Source organism: Dermacentor andersoni, chromosome 1 (assembly GCF_023375885.2).
Source record: "Dermacentor andersoni chromosome 1, qqDerAnde1_hic_scaffold, whole genome shotgun sequence".
Taxonomy (NCBI): Eukaryota; Metazoa; Arthropoda; class Arachnida; order Ixodida; family Ixodidae; genus Dermacentor; species Dermacentor andersoni.
In genome coordinates, this window is record NC_092814.1 from 114209452 (window position 1) to 114231324 (window position 21873).

At 43.1% G+C, this 21873-nt stretch overlaps 1 protein-coding gene across 1 annotated transcript in view; it reads right to left on the reverse strand.

Moving 5' to 3' along the window:
• LOC126545700 (sodium-coupled neutral amino acid transporter 7-like) overlaps positions 1 to 21873 on the reverse strand; it is a 46591-nt gene that overhangs the window by 16698 nt on the left and 8020 nt on the right. The window contains exons 3-7 of the mRNA XM_050193653.3: positions 16915 to 17113; positions 13743 to 13878; positions 10268 to 10418; positions 8490 to 8752; positions 7893 to 8092 (exon numbers count right to left, since the gene is read on the reverse strand). Coding sequence (XP_050049610.2) covers positions 7893 to 8092; positions 8490 to 8752; positions 10268 to 10418; positions 13743 to 13878; positions 16915 to 17113 — 949 coding nt within the window. The remainder of the gene's footprint in view (positions 1 to 7892; positions 8093 to 8489; positions 8753 to 10267; positions 10419 to 13742; positions 13879 to 16914; positions 17114 to 21873) is intronic.

Sequence of the window (21873 nt, forward strand, 5' to 3'; positions counted from 1 at the left end):
AATTTTGCACTCGTGCGCAGTGCATGGGATTCACAAGCAGAGTGCAAACTAACCTTTTTCTCAAACACTTGTCAACAGAAGCCTGCTCCTCACCTGTTTCAGGGCTGCGAGTGGCTGCCATATTTCATCATATAGTAGATTCCCATAAATGGCTCGTATTGGCCAATAGCTGACATCAATCAATAAGCACTAGCCGACTATCGTGTGCTCACAATTGGCCGTGCCCACCCACGTAGGAATGAAACTGGCCACGGTGTCATAGCCGTTGGGTCTCGCTAATTTAGATTAGTCTGGAACCCTCAACTAGCCTCGAGCTACGGGAAACTTAAACCCAGATTACACATGCACTATGCTTGCCTTGCATCTAGAGGAATTGCAGTTAGCATGTACAAGGAATGCCCGCCAGTGAGCGCTCATTCTCAGCCACTGTTGGCTAAACATTGCTTCGCACTAAGCTTCGGCTGAGTGCTACGAAGTGCACAATTCGGATTTGCCTACCATCTGTGCAGGACAAAGCAGTCCTGCACCATGTAGCATAGCCAGGCTGGAGCGGACGAGAGCCATTCTGTGCACTTGCAGTTGTGCGTATTTTAGTCTGTTGCGTAGCATAAATACCGAACCCACTGCAAGGTGCTGCGACGGGCCCTCTTGCTGTAATGCCGCAGGCAGGGCATCGCTCTACACCTTCGGCGCTACTCCGCTCCTTCGGAACAGAGAATCTTGAGGGTGAGTGGGAAAGCTAAATACCATGCAGGATGTTTCTAAGCTCATACTAAGTCATTTTGAAAAATTATTTTGATAATATTTCTGGGAGGTACCGTACTCATTCCAAGGCATTTTTCGAGGCTTCAAAGAAATGTGAATCGGCGCACAGTTAGGAAAAATAGCAGCCATCGCCGTTGCGCAGACTACTGCTACCTGAACGGATTGACTCGTAGCAATGCTTATTCGCTCTTGATGATTAGCTACAATGCACGTGCGCCAGTGTGATATCAGATGCCACGACGGTGGCACTCTCGTTTTTGTGCAATTATCCATGTGGCACCACATACATTACGCCTATTTCAATGATATGGAACGATCGCCTATGTCTTTCCACCATGGCATAAACTGCCACTTAAGTGTTCCTGTCATTACTCTAGATATTCATGCAGCCCAAGTTAGCAAGAACGCCGCACCACGGGCTGCCACCACGCATGGTTGCAAAGGATCGGCGATTACTATGCCAATATCAGGAGATCACGGTTCAGCGGCGCTACGTTTATGCGTTTCCAATTGCTGGGAAACGTTTGTGGTGATGTTTTACCTTTTGAACATTGAGTCTTTTATTGTGCAATGCCACACTAGACAATTTTACGGCTCCTGTGTGGCTGATGCACGGTCGTAATGCTGAGACTATGTCCGAGACCTTCGCAGAATGGTGGCATGCCGCAGTAATTTTCGAAGTTTACGCTTCCAGCCAAACGGAACGCTTCGCTCTTGTGCAGAATACAGTCATATCCTCAGCAATGCTCAGTGCTCTTTAGAGGCTGAGCGGATGTGCAGTGGCGAGTTAGACTGCCCAAGTCGATATAAGAAGTGGCTCTGCAGCTTGCTAAGCTTGAACCCACGGTAGTCAGTACTCCTGTGAGTACACGAGACAACAAAAAATACAAAGCACCTAAAACATATTCCTGGAAGCAGCCATATATAGAGCAGAACTAATACATAGAATCGCACAAACAGAATGTAGTACACTAAAACCTGGTTAATTCAGACTTCACGAGAGCGAAAAAATGTCAGTTACCCGAATGTCAAATTATCAAGGGTATCACGAAAACAAACAAATGTTTACTATGCCAACATGCTTTTATTTACTGAATGAATCAGCAAATCCCGATTCTATTCACATAAGCAGTGTGGAAGCTGCAATTCTCGTCGTCTCGTGACATGATTATCACTCGCAGTGGCGAAAGCCTCAAGACTTCCTTTGCAGCGCGGCTGCGCCACACGTTTTCATCCGAGACAAGCTTTTCAAACGTGCACACACCCCGCTTATTTTTTCACCAGCGATCTGGTGACCAACAGATCATCCATCCATCGTGATGTCGCCGGCGCTCTTCATCCTCAACAGCTTCCGCGGTGTTTGTGACATAGCACGCGCAGCCATTGCAGAGTCAAAATGAAACTATAATTTGCAACAACCACTGCAGAGGAAACCGTGGTCGCTATCGATGTGATCATGGATGCCGACTACACATTTATGAAGGCACGAGTCCAATGCGCTGTTATGCACGGCGGCAAACACAAGAAAAAAAGGCTATGAAGGCACAAATAGGCATGAAGTGGTAGGCGTTCATATCATTCAGCTACAATTTCTACTGACGACTAGGGTGACGCAAACTCCACCGCTTCATCCAGCTCAATGCTAGCACTGCTTTTGCATCGTACATACAGTATAATCTTGACACGATCACGTCCAATACGAATTTTTCAATAGTTCTGACCCAAGTCCATTAGCTTACAATGTGCTAAATTTTGAATGTTACGAATTGCCTTTCGTGCTGCGGCAGATGATAAACGATCGAGCCATTTCGCGATCCCCAGCAGAGCCAGCCCCGGTGGGCCAGTAATGGTAGTGCTAGACATTGGCTGCTGCCAGGCTGGCAGAACAGCCGTGCTGATGTGCTGGTTGCATTCCTGTTACCAGGGCAACCTTTGTCATTCCTTGACTTCAACGATTCCAACCTGCGCATCCATCCATACAACCCCCCAACCCTCCCCTTAGAAATAAACATCCGTCCTACAGTATCGTGCAATCTGTGGGCCGTTTTCAAACTTTATCAGGAGCCAGCAACCACAAGTAACAATGTGTAACCCTGTTAGCAAGATTGGAAGCAGTTCGTTAGCAGATTGGCAGCAGATCACACAATACGAAATAGCTTTGCTGCTGCAAGAAAAGTTGCTATCAGGTCCTTATCACCGTCAGGCAGCAGCTAGGACGCAGCAATGAAAGAAACTCAAGATAACCAGGCAGACCTTGAAATATCGGCTTTGAAACAAGCGAAGTGCACAGCTCGCTGTTGCCAAAATGTGCGTGAAACAAGCGCCAATTCACATTAGCCAATAGCTGCACTCCCTGTGCACCATGTGACTGCATTAACAAATCGTGACACAAGCTTCCCCACTTCCCCTTTTTTTTTGCAGCTCTGTATTTCTGCATGGAGAAATACAGCACTGCGGCTATCTGAATCTCAGATCTCATGTTTACGGCAATACCAAGATGGCGGCGCTGCATCAACGAAAAGCCGCGCTTATGTGGTACGACAGCATCTCCTGAAACCTGATTTTCTTCCCAATTTCGAAGACAACACTAAAAAAGTGCAGTTTTCTCATAATTCCTTCTAAATTTTTCGTATTCCTTTCAAATGTTTTGTCCTGAGATGAAGAAAGGTTTTAGAATAAAACAAAAATTGAAATCTTGAGCGGATCGGCCATTTTATGCCGCGTCCCCCCTAAATTTCCAGATTTTACTACGTTTTTGGGTGATACGAATTCTGGCTGACAAATTTTTGTGTGGTCTCAGGAGATTTGTACCATCAAGATTTTGCTGAGGATGTGTTCCCAAATCCACACCCCAGCGATGGTACCCACAGGATAATCAGATCGTGGTTTTTGCACATAAAACCCCATAATTTAAATAATCAGATGCGGATCTTAAAGGCTATGCTTTTACTGGCTGCATGTGGTGGAGGCAATTATGGGAGCCAGAAACACGTCATAGACGTTTCTGGACACCACCTATTTTCGGCACTCACCGAGCTCCTAGAATTGTCCGAATTAACCACTGTGGGGCTAAATACATTTGACTTAACAAGAGTTTGATTTCATTAAATAAGGTATATGCCTGCCGGGACCAAAGCACAGAGTTCAAATTATTAAGCCGAAAGCCTTAGATGGCTGCTCATGGGTTGAAAAATCCAATGTCCGGTACCAAAATTCGTAGGGAGTCGAACCATCGACCTTTGCTGGGAGGCCAGCAAAGCTAGGAGTCCACCACGATCTGTGATGGGAGTCGAACCCATGACCTTCGGTGTTAATTAGGATGAATTAGGCCATCAATTTATAACAAAGGGTAAAGTCGAGGTGAAGAAGAAGTCGCCACAGGTCGAGGTCAGCACGACCTGTGGTGTTAAGGCAAAGTTAATTAAAGCACAGTTCATTAAGATTCAGTTAATTTAGGCACTCAAGAAATTATAGGGTTTTATGTTCCAGAACCGCGATCTGATTATGAAGCATGTTGCAGTGAGGGACTGGAAATTTTGACCGCCTGGGGTTCTTTAATGTGCAGCTAAATCTAAGTACACAGGTGTTTTCGCATCTCACCCCCATCGAAATGCAGCCACTGTAGTCAGGATTCGATCTTGCGACCTCATGCTTAGCAGCCCAACATCATAGCCACTAAGCAACCATGGCTGGTAATTTATGCACTCGAAACCTTGTCCTATGGTGGGACTTGAACCCTCAACCTTTGGAGGGAGTCGAACCCACTTGGAGATATGGACAAACCGGCCATATCTCCAAGCTGGATTCCAATTGACACCGTGAATGTCGAGAGTAGAACCCACAACCTAGGGTGAGAGTCAAACCCTTGACCTTTGGTGTTAATTAAGGCAAAGTTAATTAAACACTTGAACCCACGACCCAACATGGAGATATGGGCAAACCAGCCATATCCCCAAGTTGGATTCCAGTTGACATGGTGAAGGTCAAGAGCCAAACCCACTACCTTTGGTGTTATTTAAGGTGAGGTTAATTAATGCACAGTTGATTAAGATAGAGTTAATTAAGACACTCGGAACCCACAACCTACGGTGAGAGGTGAACACTCAACCTTTGGTGGGAGTGTTAATTAGGGCACATCTAATTAAGGCACTCGAACCTAGAACCTCTGGTGGGAGAAAATAGAATAACAACGCATTTGAATTAAAATTTCAAGTAACGTAATGAATCTCATGAGCACGTAGGCCTTTCGCCTTCATCCCCTTTAGCATATGGTAAAGTTGTGCAACATTTTCGATTTTCTAAATCAAAGGTGAATTAGGTTTTACTGTACAGTCAAACCTCGTTATAATGCAATAGGATATAATGAAGTGAAATTTCCCTTGAAATCCCATAGAGATTCATAGTGCAGTACGTGCAATAATGGATATAACGAAGTACTGTATAGTGCAGAATATAGGTCGAGGTTTTTTCAAAAAAATATTACTAAAAGGTCACCCCTCTACTTATATACCGGCCCTTGGCACAACATGAATAGTTGTCTGGCAACATGTAGGAGCGCAGATCTTATCGCCTCCTTGGTGACGGACGCGCCCTACGCAGTTGGACCGACGCCATCTTCCCTTTTTGTGCAGCGATCGTTCCTGGCGTTGCTAATTTCCTGATAACCCGCAAAATGAGTACGAGTACTCAACGTCAGTTCACCGTGGCGTTTAAGAAGAAAGTCATCAAATATGCTGAAATGCATGGGAACATGTCTGCCCAGTGGCAATTTGGCGCGTCGGAAAAAAGAGTCTGGTACTGGCGAACGCAGAAAGTCAAGCTGTCTGCCTGCAACGCACGAAAGACGTCCTTTCGCAGGCGCCGCGCGGTGCACCCGGAGCTCGCAGACAAGGTGGCAGATTTCGTCCACGAGCATCGTGCCAGATCTTTGCCCGTGACAGCGGAACTAATCCACATCAAAGCTATTGAGATCGCCCGAGAATCCGGACTGCCCAAGGAACAATTCAAGGGCTCCATTTATTGGGTTCGTCGTTTCATGCGACGCAAGGGATTTGCACTTCGACAGTGCACATCAATCTGCCAGAAGCTGCCAGAGGCATACGAGGACAAGCTGGTCGAATTCCAGCGCTATGTTATCCCTCTCCGGCAGCAGCATGGCTACATGTTGGGACAGATCGGCAACGCTTATGAAACGCCGGTGTGGTTCGACATGCCGTCGCCCACCACAGTGTGCGAACGCGGCGCAAAAGAAGTCAAGCTTCTTTCTACGGGGAACGAGCATTCGTGCTTCACGGTGATGTTCGCGTGTACTGCAGACGGCAGAAAGCTGCCCCCGTACATAATATTCAAGAGGAAGATGCTCCCGAAAGAGGCTTTCCCGCGGGATGTTGTCGTTCGCGTTAATGAAAAGGGCTATATGGACGAGGCCCTCATGCTCAATTGGATTAAGACCGCCTGGAATCGGCGACCCGGCACACTCCTGCGGTGTCCGAGCATGCTCGTCTTGGATGCCTTTCGCGGGCACTTGACGGCAGGTGTGATGCAGGCACTCCGCGACTGGAGGACGGAACTCGCCGTCATTCAGGGAGGCATGACCTCAACACTTCAGCCACTGGACTTTGTGCTCAACAAGCCCTTTAAAGACTGTGTCCGTGAACAATATAATCAGTGGATGGCCGGCGACAACTTGACGACCCCAACCGGCCGGCTGCGCAGGCCGCCTCTCGCCACTGTAGCTACATGGGTGTCGCAGGCTTGGCGCTCGCTGCCCGACGATATGGTGGTGCGGGCATTCAAGAAGTGTTGCATTAGCAACTCCTTGGACAGCAACGAGGATGACATGTGGGACGCAGCCAGCGAAACGCAGTCGTCTTCGGACGAGAGTTCAGACAGCTCAGACGAATGAGCAGGTGACGACTCTGGCGGCACCACTAAATAAAACAAAGTTTTGTGCCTTATAATTTTTATGTTGACTTCTTTGCTTCAATGTAAGGGGGTCGACCTATATTCCGCCTCAACCTATAATCCGCATTATATGGTAATGTATTTAACGAAGTATTATGGCTCCCTCTTCCACATTGTTATAACAAGGTTTTGCTGTAGTTCGAAAAACATGCAAACATGCTGTTAGCATCACAGGGATCACACTATAGCCAACATTATATAACCAAAAAAGCATATTATATTGCTAAGCTGTGTCGGGCCCTTGGGCCCTAGCTCTCTGCAGCGCACATGGGGGAAGCCTTTGAAACGCGCACCGCAACAGCACTTGTCGCATGGAGCATGCGCACCGATCGCGTTATCGTAAGAACTCGGGCGGGGACTGCCGGGAAGGCGGCTGCCCGATAAGAAGGCAGCGGAGACGGCACTCGGGGCTTTTTTCGGGGCGCGGGCCTGGGGAAGCGCTGGTGGGGCATGGCCCGTCTAGGTTTCTTTCCGAGCGTGCAGCAGAGCGGGGGGAAAAGTGTTTTTGCATTGTGTCCGCGGAAAGAGTGCTCTTGTTCGCTTTTGGGACTGTGTCGGCGCGCCTGGTTCGGTGCTTGCTTGCTTTCTGCGCTTTATGCATTCTGTTATCGACCGAAAGATTGTGTTGGTTGATGGTTTTTAACGGCCATTCTTTCGTTGCTCCCTTTGGCTTGTATATTTTGTTGCCTCGCTGTTCTGCTGCTTGCTTCTTTGCCTTATTCTTTTCTGCTATTGGCCGCGAGGCTGCAGTAATTGTTTGAGTGTTTCATTATGTCGTAAATTAAAGCAGTTTTTGTTCTTTGTGCCACTGGTCCTTTGTCGTGCTGGTCGCGGCTCGCGGACCCCCTGAGCGAAGGCGAGGGGCCTTCAGCTGACAGGATACAAAAAAAAAAAAAAAAAGAGGACACGAAGCATGCTTGTTTTATAGCTTCAGCTTTAAGTTTGTTACCTTGTGCATGAATCTGTATAATAGAAGAGAAAATCAAAATTTGAAGGAGGCGGGTTTGTGTGATCTCAAGGGTATTGCAACACAAATTTTCCTTTTCAGCAAGTATTATGAACAGAAAAATATATAGAAAATTGCTGAACACAAAAACTTGCGAGCCTTTGCAAATATTTTGTTCCTTAAAGCAAGTCTAAGATTATGCATTGTACATACATACCGGGAAAGACAAAAATGAAGGTAGCAGCAAGGGAGCCAATGATACGGATGACAATGCTGATGTTTGGTACAAGGCAGGCCAGGACAACCGTGGTGCAAAACCAGATTGACACAATTGTTATCCGTCGAAGCAGCTCACTATTGCGTTTACCATCCTCATCAAGGCTCCGCAACTGTCCGTAGAGATCATCCACTGCTGTCCTGTGAACAGTAAGAGTTACTATTAGCTAAATCTTTAAATATGACCCAATCAGCATTCAGTACTATGAAGCACACTATATTTGCCTATTTTGCTCTACCTCCTAGTTTCAGTGGCATCACAGTACCTTTCTTTTTTTCTGTAATGTTTCAACACTAATCCACTTTTTGGTGTTGATATCACTCAGTCATTTGCAGTCGATGAATATCTCAAACACAATAGTACATGCAAGCATGTATGAACACAAACGTGTGAAATATGGTTGCCACAGTTTTTTTCTAGCATTAGCTTAGCAGGAAAGGAACATATTGCACAATTAGAACAAATGCACCTGGTATAGCATTCTGCTAAAGAGGTGCAAGAACTTAACAGAGCAAAAAATAAATATAAAAGGCCAACCTGCCACAGAAGATAAGGATGGGGTATGTAGTGATGATCTTGAGTGCCATGGCCAGGATTCCCACCAATACTAGTGGCTGACGGGCATCATAGAGCTCTAGTATATCGCTAGCAACCCCCTGGCCAAATGTCAGGTAGCCAAACACCCCTGCTACCGTGTACAGCGAGGCTGTCAAAAGGGTGGCACTGAGCACTGCCTTGGCGAATGTAGACAGCCGCCGGTCCTCAAGGCACGAGTAGATAGGGACCGAACTCACATGGCACTGTGGGGGTAAAAAAAAAAAGACAACATGGCACTTATTTAATGGCAAAATGATGAACTGACTTTATCGCAACCAGAGGGTTACATCAATACACATACCGTACTTCCGCACTTCTAACAAATGTAAAAAAAGCCATCGCTCTCGTAAGGTAACTCTTCAACAACACCCACATAGCATTGACCACACGTGAGTGATGGGTGCAGAAGCCTGTTTTCAAACTCCCGCAAAGTTCCCAGGCTAACAGTACCATGTTGAAAGCAGTTTGAAAATTAGTTTTTAGGAGTGTGCGAACACCAAATAGTAGATATAGTACAAGTATATATAGCAGATATAGTAGAAATAGTAGTAGTAGAACAGTAAGGAGACACATTTGATCAATTATCATGCATGTTGGGAATAGCATTGTTAATTCTCATATGTACATGAGTACCACTGATAAATCTAGAGTAAACAATGAGACATGTAAAAAGCAGAACTGAACCAGTGGGATTAGGTTCAATGACCAACGACTGTGCTCGCTGCTAACTTTGTGATTTGTGTGTTCCTTGTACATTAAGGAACTTGTACGTTAAAGTTAAGCTGAATTGGTAACTTACACTGCTGGAATACCCCAAAAATCAGCATAAATGTGAATGACAGATTGGAAAGCCAGAAAGGATGAAAATGAAGGACAAGTAATGACATAACCATAGAATTCTTGAACTAACTCCTTGTAATGTTATTGGTTTTGAATATGTCTGGATGGGAATAGTTAAGCATTCACAAGCAAACAAGGATTACATTAAACTCTAAAGCTAACCAAAGACAACCTAGCAAGCTTGGAGAACTTGTTCCACCAAAAAACATGTAAATATACATTGAAATCTATGATGTCACTAACGTATTCTGGTGCTACAGCCTGCATGCAAAACTCTGAAATAAAACTTGGACCTTCATTTTGTCCGGTAGTAACCTTTCCCTTTGCCAAACTGAAGCAAACACAAGCTCAAAAAGGGTATTTCGTTAGACTAAACTTATTTAGAGTTACTCTTTGGTGGCCCTTCCAAGTTCAAGTGTAGGTCATACAGAAACTTTTAGTACAGTGCAGTTTCTTATCAGTACATGCCTCCACAGGCCACAGTTGGAAATCGTATTCAGTGCAGCTGTGTAGACTAAGCATGACTGCCTGAGAAGCTAACAAGTTGTGGCTAGAAGATTTTTCAAGAAGGTCAGCCTTGCGTCCCTCAAGGCTGACCTTATTCACAGTTGCATTTTCGCATTTTCAGAGATTTACTCGCTCCTAAGAAAATGCATCCGTATATTCGTTATGCATTCTTAGTAGGACACAGAGTGGTTGGTACTTCTTATTCACTTGGCAGTTCAGGTTGCCACAACTTAAAGTATTACATTAGAAAAGAAATAACATGGCTTACTAGAAGCATGGTTCTGAATATAGCATGGTGTTTTTGTAGACTGAACAAAGCAGGAACAAAGAGCATCAAACATATTCAGAGAATAAGGAAGTGGTTGACTAGCCTGATAGCCAAAGCATACTACTGGAACAGCAGTCAAAACATCTTCCAGAGAGCTGGGAGAGGATCTGGTACCAGATGACTTCGAGTTCCCAACAAAGTACTGCACCACGATCAGTAGAACCAAATAAAGGGCAGCAAGCACACCAAATATACTGCAATAAAAGTAACACAGAAAGGGGATGTTTATCATTCGCTTTTAGAACTCATGATGCCATGATGCAAGAATATAAGCAAAGCTTGGTTATATTTTTCACCCTTTCACCCTGTCCTTTACGCCTTTTTTCATTGTTTTCTTAGTTATGAAAATATTGCTTGGGGTAACACACATCATTGCTATGTGTTATCTATGGAACACATTCAGAACCAGGCAAACCATACAACTTCCTGTCTAGGCCATCCAAATGTGCTGCAGCTGCAAGACTATTGTATTGTTTCAGTATGACATTAACATTTGTTCTTTCAGTAGTTAATAAACAACCTTTTGACCTCATTTGCAAAGACTTGGTGTAACCCTAATAGCACTTTCTAATAAAAATGTACAGTTGATCCCTGCAATAATGAAATCGTCGGGGCCAATTTTTTTGTTCTCCTGAGAATTTTATTACTGGAGGAGGCAGTTCACAAGGCTTACTACCGCACACAACGGCCAAGCACGACGAGGACAACGAGGGGTAAGAAACAAGTCGCCTGACCGCTTCTGCCAGAGTCGCAGCTGGAAGTCAAGTGGCATCCTATGGTTGCCAGCAAAAATGAGTTATGTGTTACGACTAGCCTCTAAGCAAGCAACAACAGGTGGCAGCAAGCAAGTCTCTGAAGTGATTAAAAAACATGTTTTAGCACATTTTTGATTAGGATTTCACTTTTTGATGTTATGTTGAGACCATGCGAAGAAAACTAGCGACCCACTACGGCAGAAATTTTCGTTGTGGCGGGGCTGCCGGTTGAAGATGTGTCGTTGAGGGATATGAAATACATGTAGTCCTATGTACCTTCGCCGGGAACTTCGAAATATTTCGTTGTTGCGAGAATTTCGTTGTTGAGGGCTTTTGTTATCGTGGGGTTTGACTGTATTACAGTTAAACCTCCATATAACGAACTTCAATATAACCACATTCTTCATATAACGAAGTATTTAACTTTTCATAACCTTTTGTCATAGAACACCTTTTATTTAGAACCTTAATATAATAAAGCGTGTTTGTATGCAGTTTCAATATAACGAAATTTCGCTTCTGCTGCAAAGGAATGCCGAGACAATAAATGGAAACTTTCGCCAACGCTGATGGTCAAATCATTGAATTGCAAGAGGCTGCTTGCAAACACACCTCTGAAACCGCGTGACATGACTCGAGCGACCACCAAAGTGGAGCCACATCATGTTCCACATAAAGTCCAAGTGCGATAAGATACTATTGCGCTCGGGGCACTTTGTGGTTTAGGTGCGAGTGAAAGTGTGCGAGGATGAGACAAGAAATATTGTGGCTTCAGGAGTGCCGCCTTCCCGCACGAGGAAAGAGAAAGAGGGGGAAGGGACCGAGCTCGCGGTAACGCGTTCAAGCGCGCACGAGGGGCGGGACTTGCGCAAGCCGAACGGGGGGGGGAGGAGGGTAACTTGGTGCGCATATTGGCTTTGGCTGCACCTGGCTGTAAGCACGGCTGAGCGCGTCACACCCTGCTTTACAGAATCTACCGCATGGGCAAAAAGTGGGCGTGCCGAGATGGCATGGCATCACGTAAGCTGTCTTCCCACGCATTTAGTATTGCAGGTTGCGTAATCTTGAGTTTTGGTGACCCGTTGGAATGAGAGGCAGACAAAGCATTCGTTTAAGAGACTTAGATGGGCTAATCGGTTGCTGGCTTGATGGAATATGGTTATAACGGTGAGTTTTGAGGACAGGACACAGAAAGATCGGCGACTGTCCTCTGTGCTTTCCTTCTCTGTCCTGTCCTCAAAACCATGTTCCATGATGAAGTATTCGCTCCTCACTGCCGGCGCTTTTCATAATAGCGTCGTCCCAGTGCGAGCCACAATATCAGCCGCCGGGGCAGAATGCAAACGAAAGCGTGGCTGCCTTCACTTAATTCGTACCACCAATGTGGATATATCGTCGACGTGGCATGAAACCGCATCATTCGTCGCGGATTCACAAATTCATCAAAATGAATTTTCTCATTTAAATTTGCTTCTTTTTTTTTATTGCCTGATAATCGAAAAAATTCTGCAGCCCCTTTCCGTGTAAGAAAAATCAATTGGCAACTGTACTTATTTGCATAGAAGGTCGAATTTCAATACAACGAATTTTCAATATAACAAAGCAAATTGACGATTTTACCTACTTCGTTATATTGAGGTTTAACTGTACTACCATCAGTTTACAGTAACTATGGATTTAAAACAATGTCACTTACTGCCGTCTCAACCTGGATCTAACGCCATGAAATGTAGATACACTGATCACAATATACACATTTCAATAAGCATTCAAGAATTTTCTGTTTCGCAAGGTTTTTTTTTTTTTCCACATTTTTGTCACACTTTTACATAACATCTGACAAATGCTTCTTTGTGTTAGTCTTGTATTGTTGCTTTATGTTAATTGAAATGTTATGAGCTTTAGGCACATCTGCCTTGGTCTTACAGCATACTGCCATTCATTCCATGACAGGCTGTTTGTGTAACAAGTTTAGGACAACAAAACACATTTAGCTTGCACTATTTCTTGGGGTCACCTTACACGATTGTCAACCTGTCCACAGAAACCCCTTAGTTCCTTTACTGTCTGGTCATATCTGACAGTGAAAGGAACAAAGCAATTTCCTATTGTTACTCTAGCAGCATTCAAAATACTAGTACAAACTATACTACAACATAAAGTAAATGAACTAGGTGTGTACTGCTTTTCCATTGATGTCCCTCTCCAATTTCTACTCAGTACCAACTATAAAGCACTATATGAACAATTGTCTGAGCCAGATTGGTATAACCACCGAGTTGAACCAAGCAACAAGAATTGATGCATGTTGAAATATATATAATGAAATAGAATGTAACTTGCACATGTGGACTTGAAACTTCTCTAAGCACTTCCGAGTGTTGCCACCTGGATGTTCCGCCAAGAAGCCCCTCTTTACAGCGGCCTTCATTATCCCCGACTCCAACCTCACATCCTGCTACTAACTTATATGCAACTCCTGGTTCATACTGTATACAACTACCAGGCAAGGGTTAGAATACCTTATTACTGAGGTGCATGCTGGCTGCCTCCACCGAACAATGGCATAGCACTCAGGGAGAGAACTTATATGCAGGCAATCTGCTAGCCAAGCACATCCAATGGCAGCTTTTAAGACAAGTTAGAAATGTGACACGCCTTATCGCATTATGATGTTACAACAGTGTGCAAGAGCAAAAGCCTGTAGTAATGACAATATCACTATTTCAGATGAATAGGTGCTACCTCTATTTAGTTCAGTACCTGGGGTATTTGAGAAAATCAATCTTCCGTGAAAAGCACATCGGGAGGATGAGAACAATAGATGCGGTGACAATAACAAAGTCCCTGTGCATAAACCAGTGGATGCAGTAGCTTGGCCCGTAGAGAGATGCAAAAACTGCAAGAGAGTAATGTCGAAATGGGTTAGTTAAATATTCATGATAGCCGAGTGCTGTAGGCAACCACAGAATGTGACAAATGAAAATGTTTATGCAATTTAACAAATCTTCAATCAACTCTACCAACACCAAGAAATTTGACAATACCATAATGCCGACATTATTTGACAGTACATTTACATGAGGCAGAATGAATGTCAGAGAGACACCACTGCACCTGTACTTACATCTGTCACCAATCTTGAACTTACAAATTGCATTGCAGATATGCATAGAAAGTAACATGATCAGACTTAAAAGACTAGAACATGAAGGTGGGGACAGTGTGTGCAGGCAGTTTATTGTTTCCTTCTTCATGGTTCTGTCTGGGTATCTTGTTTCATTTTTCTGCATAGCAAAGGCTGCCAGAGCAAGTTGAGTTTTATAAAAGTTCAGTTTCTGGAATATGTGCTAACAGAGTTGTGTTGTACATGCATGAACAAGTACGTAGTGGCTTTGTGGTTTTCAACAGTTTTGTCACTGCAACGCCCAAGAACACAGGCAGTGACACCAAATGCCATAACGAAATGAAATGGTTGATGTCCTCCAGCTAAATCACAGAAAGCAGGAATACACTAGAACTGCGATCATTGATGAAGTTCCAGCACAAACTTGTTTAAAACCAAAGAACTTTGAGAGGAAGTCTGTTTCTAATCATACAACAGCTGTACTTGCAGAACAGCAATGTAATGGCATCATGTACGTGAATCTTCTTAGCAATTATTTTTCTGCGCTGGTTTGCTAATATGGTTACATACTCATAAGCCACATCAAAAATAAATTTGTACAAACATAGTTCCTTCAAAATGTTTGCCGAACTGCCAAACAACTCTTCCGAGCCCAGCAGCATGGTATTCTGTATGGGCACCATGTGGCTGATGTATGCTGCCAGTGGTGCCATTGCGAATTGACAAACCTGGAATGCTGCACTAGTAAATGGCATGGCTGCTCACGGTATTTCCCATGCTCAGACGCACCTTTCAGGGCATCAACTACTGTAATTCAAACTACAGCAGGGCTACCTCAGATACGTGAATGTTCCTTTCCATGGAAAAATTTACAAAGTTAATGGCAGCAAGAACAAAGACATACCATAATTTTGGGCATACCATTTTACACACAAAGTCTGGCACACCAAGTTAAAGTTGTCAAGCTGTACATGAATAAAATCATTGCCACTATCCATTCATTCATGTGTGGTGATGTAATGCACCTATTTCTGAAAAACAAAGGACGTTCTTCCAATAACACAGCATCGAGGCCCACTGCAAGCATGAGGCTGCTATGCTTGCTTTATGTAGGAAGCATGGGAAGCTGGTCAGTTAAAACCATTAATTGCTGTCCACCTTTAAACTACAAGAGAATTTAATTTCCTTAACAGAGTTGCATTCAAAACATTTCAAGTACATTAGTATTTCCTGCCTTTGAAAAAAATATATTAATTTCTTCAAATTCGAGCCTAATTCTAAAGGAACCACCATTTTACTGTAGGAAAAGAAACTGCATTCTAGATTACTATACTATAGCTAGCTAAGGCAAGAACCATCTTCAACGCACACATTCTGTAAAATTGTTATTGTCACATTCTTTTTTGCCTGCGAGACTGTTGGTAGCAAAAATAATTTGAAATTGACAATTGTTCCAACAGTTTTTGTACAGTGGACCACGATTTGGTGTCTGGCAAGGGGAGAGTGTTAACAGAATTTTAGGTATTCTGCTTTTGTAGAAACTTTTGTGATCTGCTTTTGTGATCTTATTTATCGTGCAACTCAAGTATAGAACTATATTTCTTGCGTTTTCAGGACCACTGACGCGGCCTACAATGTCAGTATGTCAGTTTCATCTTTGCAGAACACAGTATTTACTATGTCCAATATCACACAAACAGGCAAGAACGCACAGTGCTCCAATGATGTCTTTAGGGTAAAGGCACACTAGATTGGAGGGCAGCATCAAACAATGGTATGGCACTGCCATCACATCATGCATGTGGTAATCGGACATATTCATACATGTGTTTTCTCCTTCTGTTGTAATGCCACATTGGCACTGCAGCATATGCTGAATGAATGAATGAAAGTGCCACTACCGCCTCAGATGCCTAGTGCTCTAAAAAAGCAAAGCAACACAAACTAACATATCTTTACTGCTTAAAACTCCAGGCACTCATTAATTTTCATGGTTTCACTCTTCGCCTGCCTCCACCCATCCTTGCGGATCACAACAACGAATCATTTTACATCTAGTGGAAGCACACACTCAGTATGCCAGAAAAGAAATGAATCAGTGGGCATTCAGACTCCCAATGTAGCTGCTTGTGACAACATGCAATTATTAATGGGTTTCACAAGATTAAATAAGTCCAACATTGCATACTGATGCCACATGGCCAAGGATATTTATTTAACATTTATAGAAAGTAATGCACAGAATCAAATAATTTAATACAAGATAATTTAGATAACTATTGTAGGCTTAGCCTGCAGAAAAATTACCAAAATCTACAAACAGACTACGAATTTTGGGACGTTGTGCAAGACGGACATTGCAATCATTTCTTGGGAAAGAGAAATTGCAATCATTTACCTTTGGCCAAGAATTGTGTTTTCTCTGCTAACAAATCACCTTTTTCTGCTGCAACATACACTAAAATGCCAACAAACTAATGCATGAGACCATCCTAACTTATACCATTTCTATTTAAATGCCACCATCACCAGACTCAAGCCTAGTAATATCTCTAATTATACCTGTCCTGTGGCAACAACTGCACCCAATCCTTGTGTGATAAATTAAGTAATCTCATCAATCCATCTAACCCTGCTGCTCTAATAGACTAGCTATCATCCACTCTAAGCAGAACATACCATTCTACAGATAACTTTATTTCAGCTAAAATACTGTCGAATTGTATTCCTCATTACTGTCCTTTCATCCATAATTACTCCGTTATCTCTATAGCCATGAAGTGGAAGTGGAGTTGCAGAAGTACTCACTGCGATCTGAGAAGTCCCCTACGATGACTAGAAAGGTGATGCAGGTCCCGTAGCAGTAGAGTGCCACTGCTAGTGAGCAGCAGCTCCAGAAACGTGGCCCACACACACGCAGCACCACTTCTTGGTAAGTGGAACACTCCTGCCGCCTGGCACAGTAGGCCAGCACAAGCAGGGCTCCCACCACAAACAGAAGCAGCACCTGCCACAGAGGTTACTCCTTTTATATCCGCCCCTTGCACTGCTTTCAGAAAGAAAGCACATGGACAGCAACGGGCAAAGGTGCCCTGTGCACCAGTCCAAGACATGCAACTGTTGGTAACCCACTCTTGCCACAGCAATACAAAAAGATACCATTATGACCAACAAATGCTATGAAAATAAAGCTATCTCTTGAGCATGTGCGCAGAGAGTGTCATAAAATTAGTTGATTCTTTTACAAATGTAGGCATTTCTTAACACTCACAAAAAGAAAAGCTGCCCTTCAATTGGGAGCTGTACAATTCAGCTCAGGGGACAGTAGACAAGCTTAGATTTCCCAAGTATCGCATCACATTCTAAAATTTTAATTCTTAAATTTTATAGTGTGAACCCTACAATGCTTATATTAGAGAGCAGAAGCCAACTGTTATCTGAAATTGTTTTTATGTGTCGAATACTCAGGGTTAAAAAGGAAGGAAGGAAAATAAACCTGCTCTGAAACATCCACTGTCAAGGTTTAGAGTATAAAAAGCTTCACTTCACAAAGGGGCATGCCTTGTTGCCTTGAAGTATGACACACACCCCTGATAGCATGAAAGTACCAACAGCTGTTGCTGCATCACATCATACTTCAGCTGATAACAGTTCATCAACCAGTTAGCTAAAATAAAAACAAATATGGCTTACCCAAGAAATCTATGAAATGAAAGAAGAGCTTTACAGTGCTTTACTTTACACCCAAAGTCTTGAGTGCATTATGGGATAGTATTGAATACATGGTACAGTAAAACTTCATTTCAGATTTCACAGGACCAGAAAAAAAAATGTCCGAATTATTGAATGTATTAATAGAACAGGAAAATGATTACACCAACCTGACTTTATTTACTGAATAAATCAACAACTTGTGCTTCTATGTTGCACAAAATCAGCACGTAATCCGCAATTCCAGTCATCTTACGACCGATTAGTGTTCGCAGCAGTGAGGGCCTTTAAACTTCCCTCGCAGGGCGGCCGCGTTGCGAAACTTGCATTTTCATCTGAGTAGACGTGTTTGACAGTGCACACATCTGGAAATATTGCACTCCTAAAGTTTTTTACAAACTAAACGCCTACCTCTCCGCATTATCTTTATTCCTGCATTATACTAAAGGCAAGACAAACAAAACGATTCATCTGATAGAACATTTCTCTGCAATTAAAAAGAGTCGTACAAATGAAAATAAATTGCCACACCGTCAACTGTCAAATTACAAAGGACTATTGCACAACACACTTAAAACCTCTCGCTTGACAACTTATTGTTCTGCAAATACAGGCACAAAGCTTTGCAACCATGGGCAAACAATACATGCAAGCAATCCCAGGTGCTTCTCCAAGCTGTCCAGAACTTTTGAAAATTTCCTGTAGCAAATAGAATACATTCACTTCAACTAAATTACTTGATGAGATGGACACTACTTGTTAAACAAGCAACAATGTTATTATATTATAATTAATATAATGTTACCAATTATGTTACTAACTACATTGGGGCACATTATACTGAAACTACCCAGTTAAGGCCTGCCACTGATCATGGCACGTCTGCTTAGTAAGAATAATGTGGCTGGTACCTGTTTTTAAACATCTGCCTCTAGGATATGTCACAAGTACACCAGTTTTTTTTTTTAAAGAGCTAGAATGTCCTTATAGTATTATTTGCTTCGAACTTGCTTCGGATGAGGGTGAGCCAAGATGGCTGGTGGCTTGGGAAGCACGGTCTTCATGTGATCCTGGTGTTGCAGACTGCTAATCTAAGTTTTGGGAATGCAATTAAGCATGAACCATTCATTCCTTACTGCCGGCGCTCTTCATCATGGCATTGTTGCGACAGAGAGTGCTCACAGCTATTGAGCGAGACCTTTTGTTTGCCTTTGCACATGACACCATGCTTCGCAATTTCAATTGGTAATCAATGTTTACTGCAATTTATAGGCCAACAAAAACTGCAGACATTAGTTCATGCAGTCATCTACTACTCTGCTATCACTATCTATGTTAGTCTTTCAGGCAAAACTGTGACATAATTTTTTTTATGTACTCCCTCCCCCCCTTTTTTCACATGCAGATTGTGCTCTATATATTGACTTCAAAACAAAGAAAAAAAATTTATTTAGTGACATTGTATTCTGAGATTCATAGTGTTTATATGCTGTTTCCTTCACATTCCAGGAATGTGCCAACTAGTCCAATCCAATGCACTTCCAGAGTCATGCTACCCTTTTTGTAGCAAAAAGCACCATCACGATTATAGTTAATTTTTTTCATTAATCCTTTCATAGATTTGCACATCAGGTTCATGTACACATCGCTGAAACATTGTTCTTTATTAGTGAATGTTTACATGCTTGCCAGTGGGCTGTTTTCACTTGCAGTTGAGTGAAAAAGAAGGCAAAAATTGGCAATTAATGTATTTATTACCATGTTGGCAACAGTAATTGTACCCTTTATATAACTCTTAACTGCAATGAGAAATTTTGAAAACAATGAAAAGTGCAGATTTGCTTAGATCTGCATTGTTGATGACATTGTTTTCAAAGGGACTGACAACCCATTTTTAAGGACCTAGTTTTTAATGGTGCAACGAAACGCTCATCCTTTGAGGAGTTTATACCTGCTGCTGTTACTTCCCAAATGTGCAGAAATATTGTAAGTAGAATTTTTTTATATGAGCAAACTCTAAAAAAAAATAGAAGTCCCGACTCCAGCAACACTGAGAAGAGCGATGTTTATAGCCAGCCCTGAAAATTAAGAAAGCAGAATGGTAGGTGGCTTTCTCAGGAGTGAGTGCAACTTTCAGTAGCTGTCTGCATCGACTCTTTCACCTCCTTCTGAAAATAAAATGCTGCTGTACCAGGTTGCTGCATCTGTGGGTGCTGCAAATTCTAGTGCTAGCTAGTATCAATGGGGCTCCCTCTTTTGGCTGTGGGCACGAGTTCTCACAGCACCACTATGGCCTTCGAGAATGGGCTATGGCATGTGCCCCCAAAATCTCAGAGGCCATGGCACAACTTTTTTCATTTGTAACCGAGATTATGCTGCACATTGAAAGTTACAGAAAAAACATAATAGAAAACAAATGTATTGCATTTTGATATTTAAAGAAGGCAGAGGAGCCGCGTACACTAATAGGGAACCAGCGTTCGTAACAAGCTGCTACGGCAGTTTGAGTTTCCTACTAAAATATGACACAGTCTGATAGGTACAACAAAAATGATACAATATCTTGAACAATGACAGACGCACGGCCATAACTACGTTTAATAACACCCGGCATGTCCGGCCAAGCTCTGTCCGTAAGCAATGAGCCTTCCGAGGAGCGCATGTGCTCTTACGTTTTCTAGCACGTCGGTGGCCAGTCCGGTCACAGACTGGACACTTGTGCCTGAAGAGAAGTGTTGAATTTGCTGACGTGAAAACTAAGCATGTCCTACTAAAGATTGTTTTCTCTGCCCACTAAGCCATGTGTTGCAGCACTGGTGCTGGAACACAACGTTTCAGTGCTGGTTGCCTATAGACGATCATGTGATAGGACACCCTTTTTTGTCACGCTTTTGCTGCCCGCGGGCACTGAAGGTAATCTTTCAGATTTGTTTTGAAGAATTCAAAAGATAAATCATCTAATGAGGAAAACAGTGCCCATTTCAGTCAATACAATACGAATCTTTCCATCAGTGGGGCCATCTCGATTCATGTTCATCTCTGTCCCCTTATTATACTCAAAATGCCTATGGTGCTTTAACCTCTCTTGGTAAAGGAGTTTGCACATGACATTGTGTATTGTTTACTTATGTACCTCTACAGCACAGCATACAGGCGATCCAGTGATTGCAAACCTGGGAGACACAGGAGGCAAATTGTGTCAAAACAACCCCAGTACCAGTGCTGGCCATATGGTTTGACTCATAATCTGTGGTACTAGCGCTTCATAATTCTCCAAAGTCAAAATTTTCATTACTTTGATTGTCCAGCAACTAATTCTCGTCACTGGAATGATTGTCACCAACATAAAAAATTCACCAACAATTACGATACTGCCTAATGCGAAATCTGAGCGCAGCTCTATACGCGTTTTCATTTCACAATATATTGGCTGGTGCGGACAAACTGTCTCGTGTGACACATTGCAAATGGAGCAAAGTGTGGCATGACTGCCTCGCTAATTGAGAGATTTTGAGAGGCAGCGCGTTGGTGATGTGCGGGCACAATTCACAGCAGCTGTTGCAGACAGACCTCCCAGACCAGACAATGCACGCTACTCTGGCGCCATCCCGTAGCCATGATCACCGCACTACACTTTTCTTACGCTTTTACCAAATCCTACTCCTCCACTTTCCTTCTCGTGCTTTCTTCGCTATCGCCTTCTTTCATCCCCCACTGCGCTCTGCGTTCACTCTTTCATCCTTCACTGTGCTCGTTCACTAGGTTATGAGGGACGCCGACGCTCGCCGCAGGAATGGGCGCCTAAGAGCTGTGCTCTAAAACTTGCAGTGTGTTTTGCGGCCTTTCACATAGCCCATGATGCTGGCACCATTTTTAAAACCTGGTATTCACAGACAACTTCAGAAAGGCTTTTTTTGGGTGCCCAGTGAAGAAATACAAGCTAAACTCTCTTAACAAAAACATTTTGAATATATTTTTGCTGTTGCAAAGTGTTTTTTGGTTTTAATTACCATAAACTGTTCAAAAGACTTGCACGAAGTTCATGACGTGTTAACC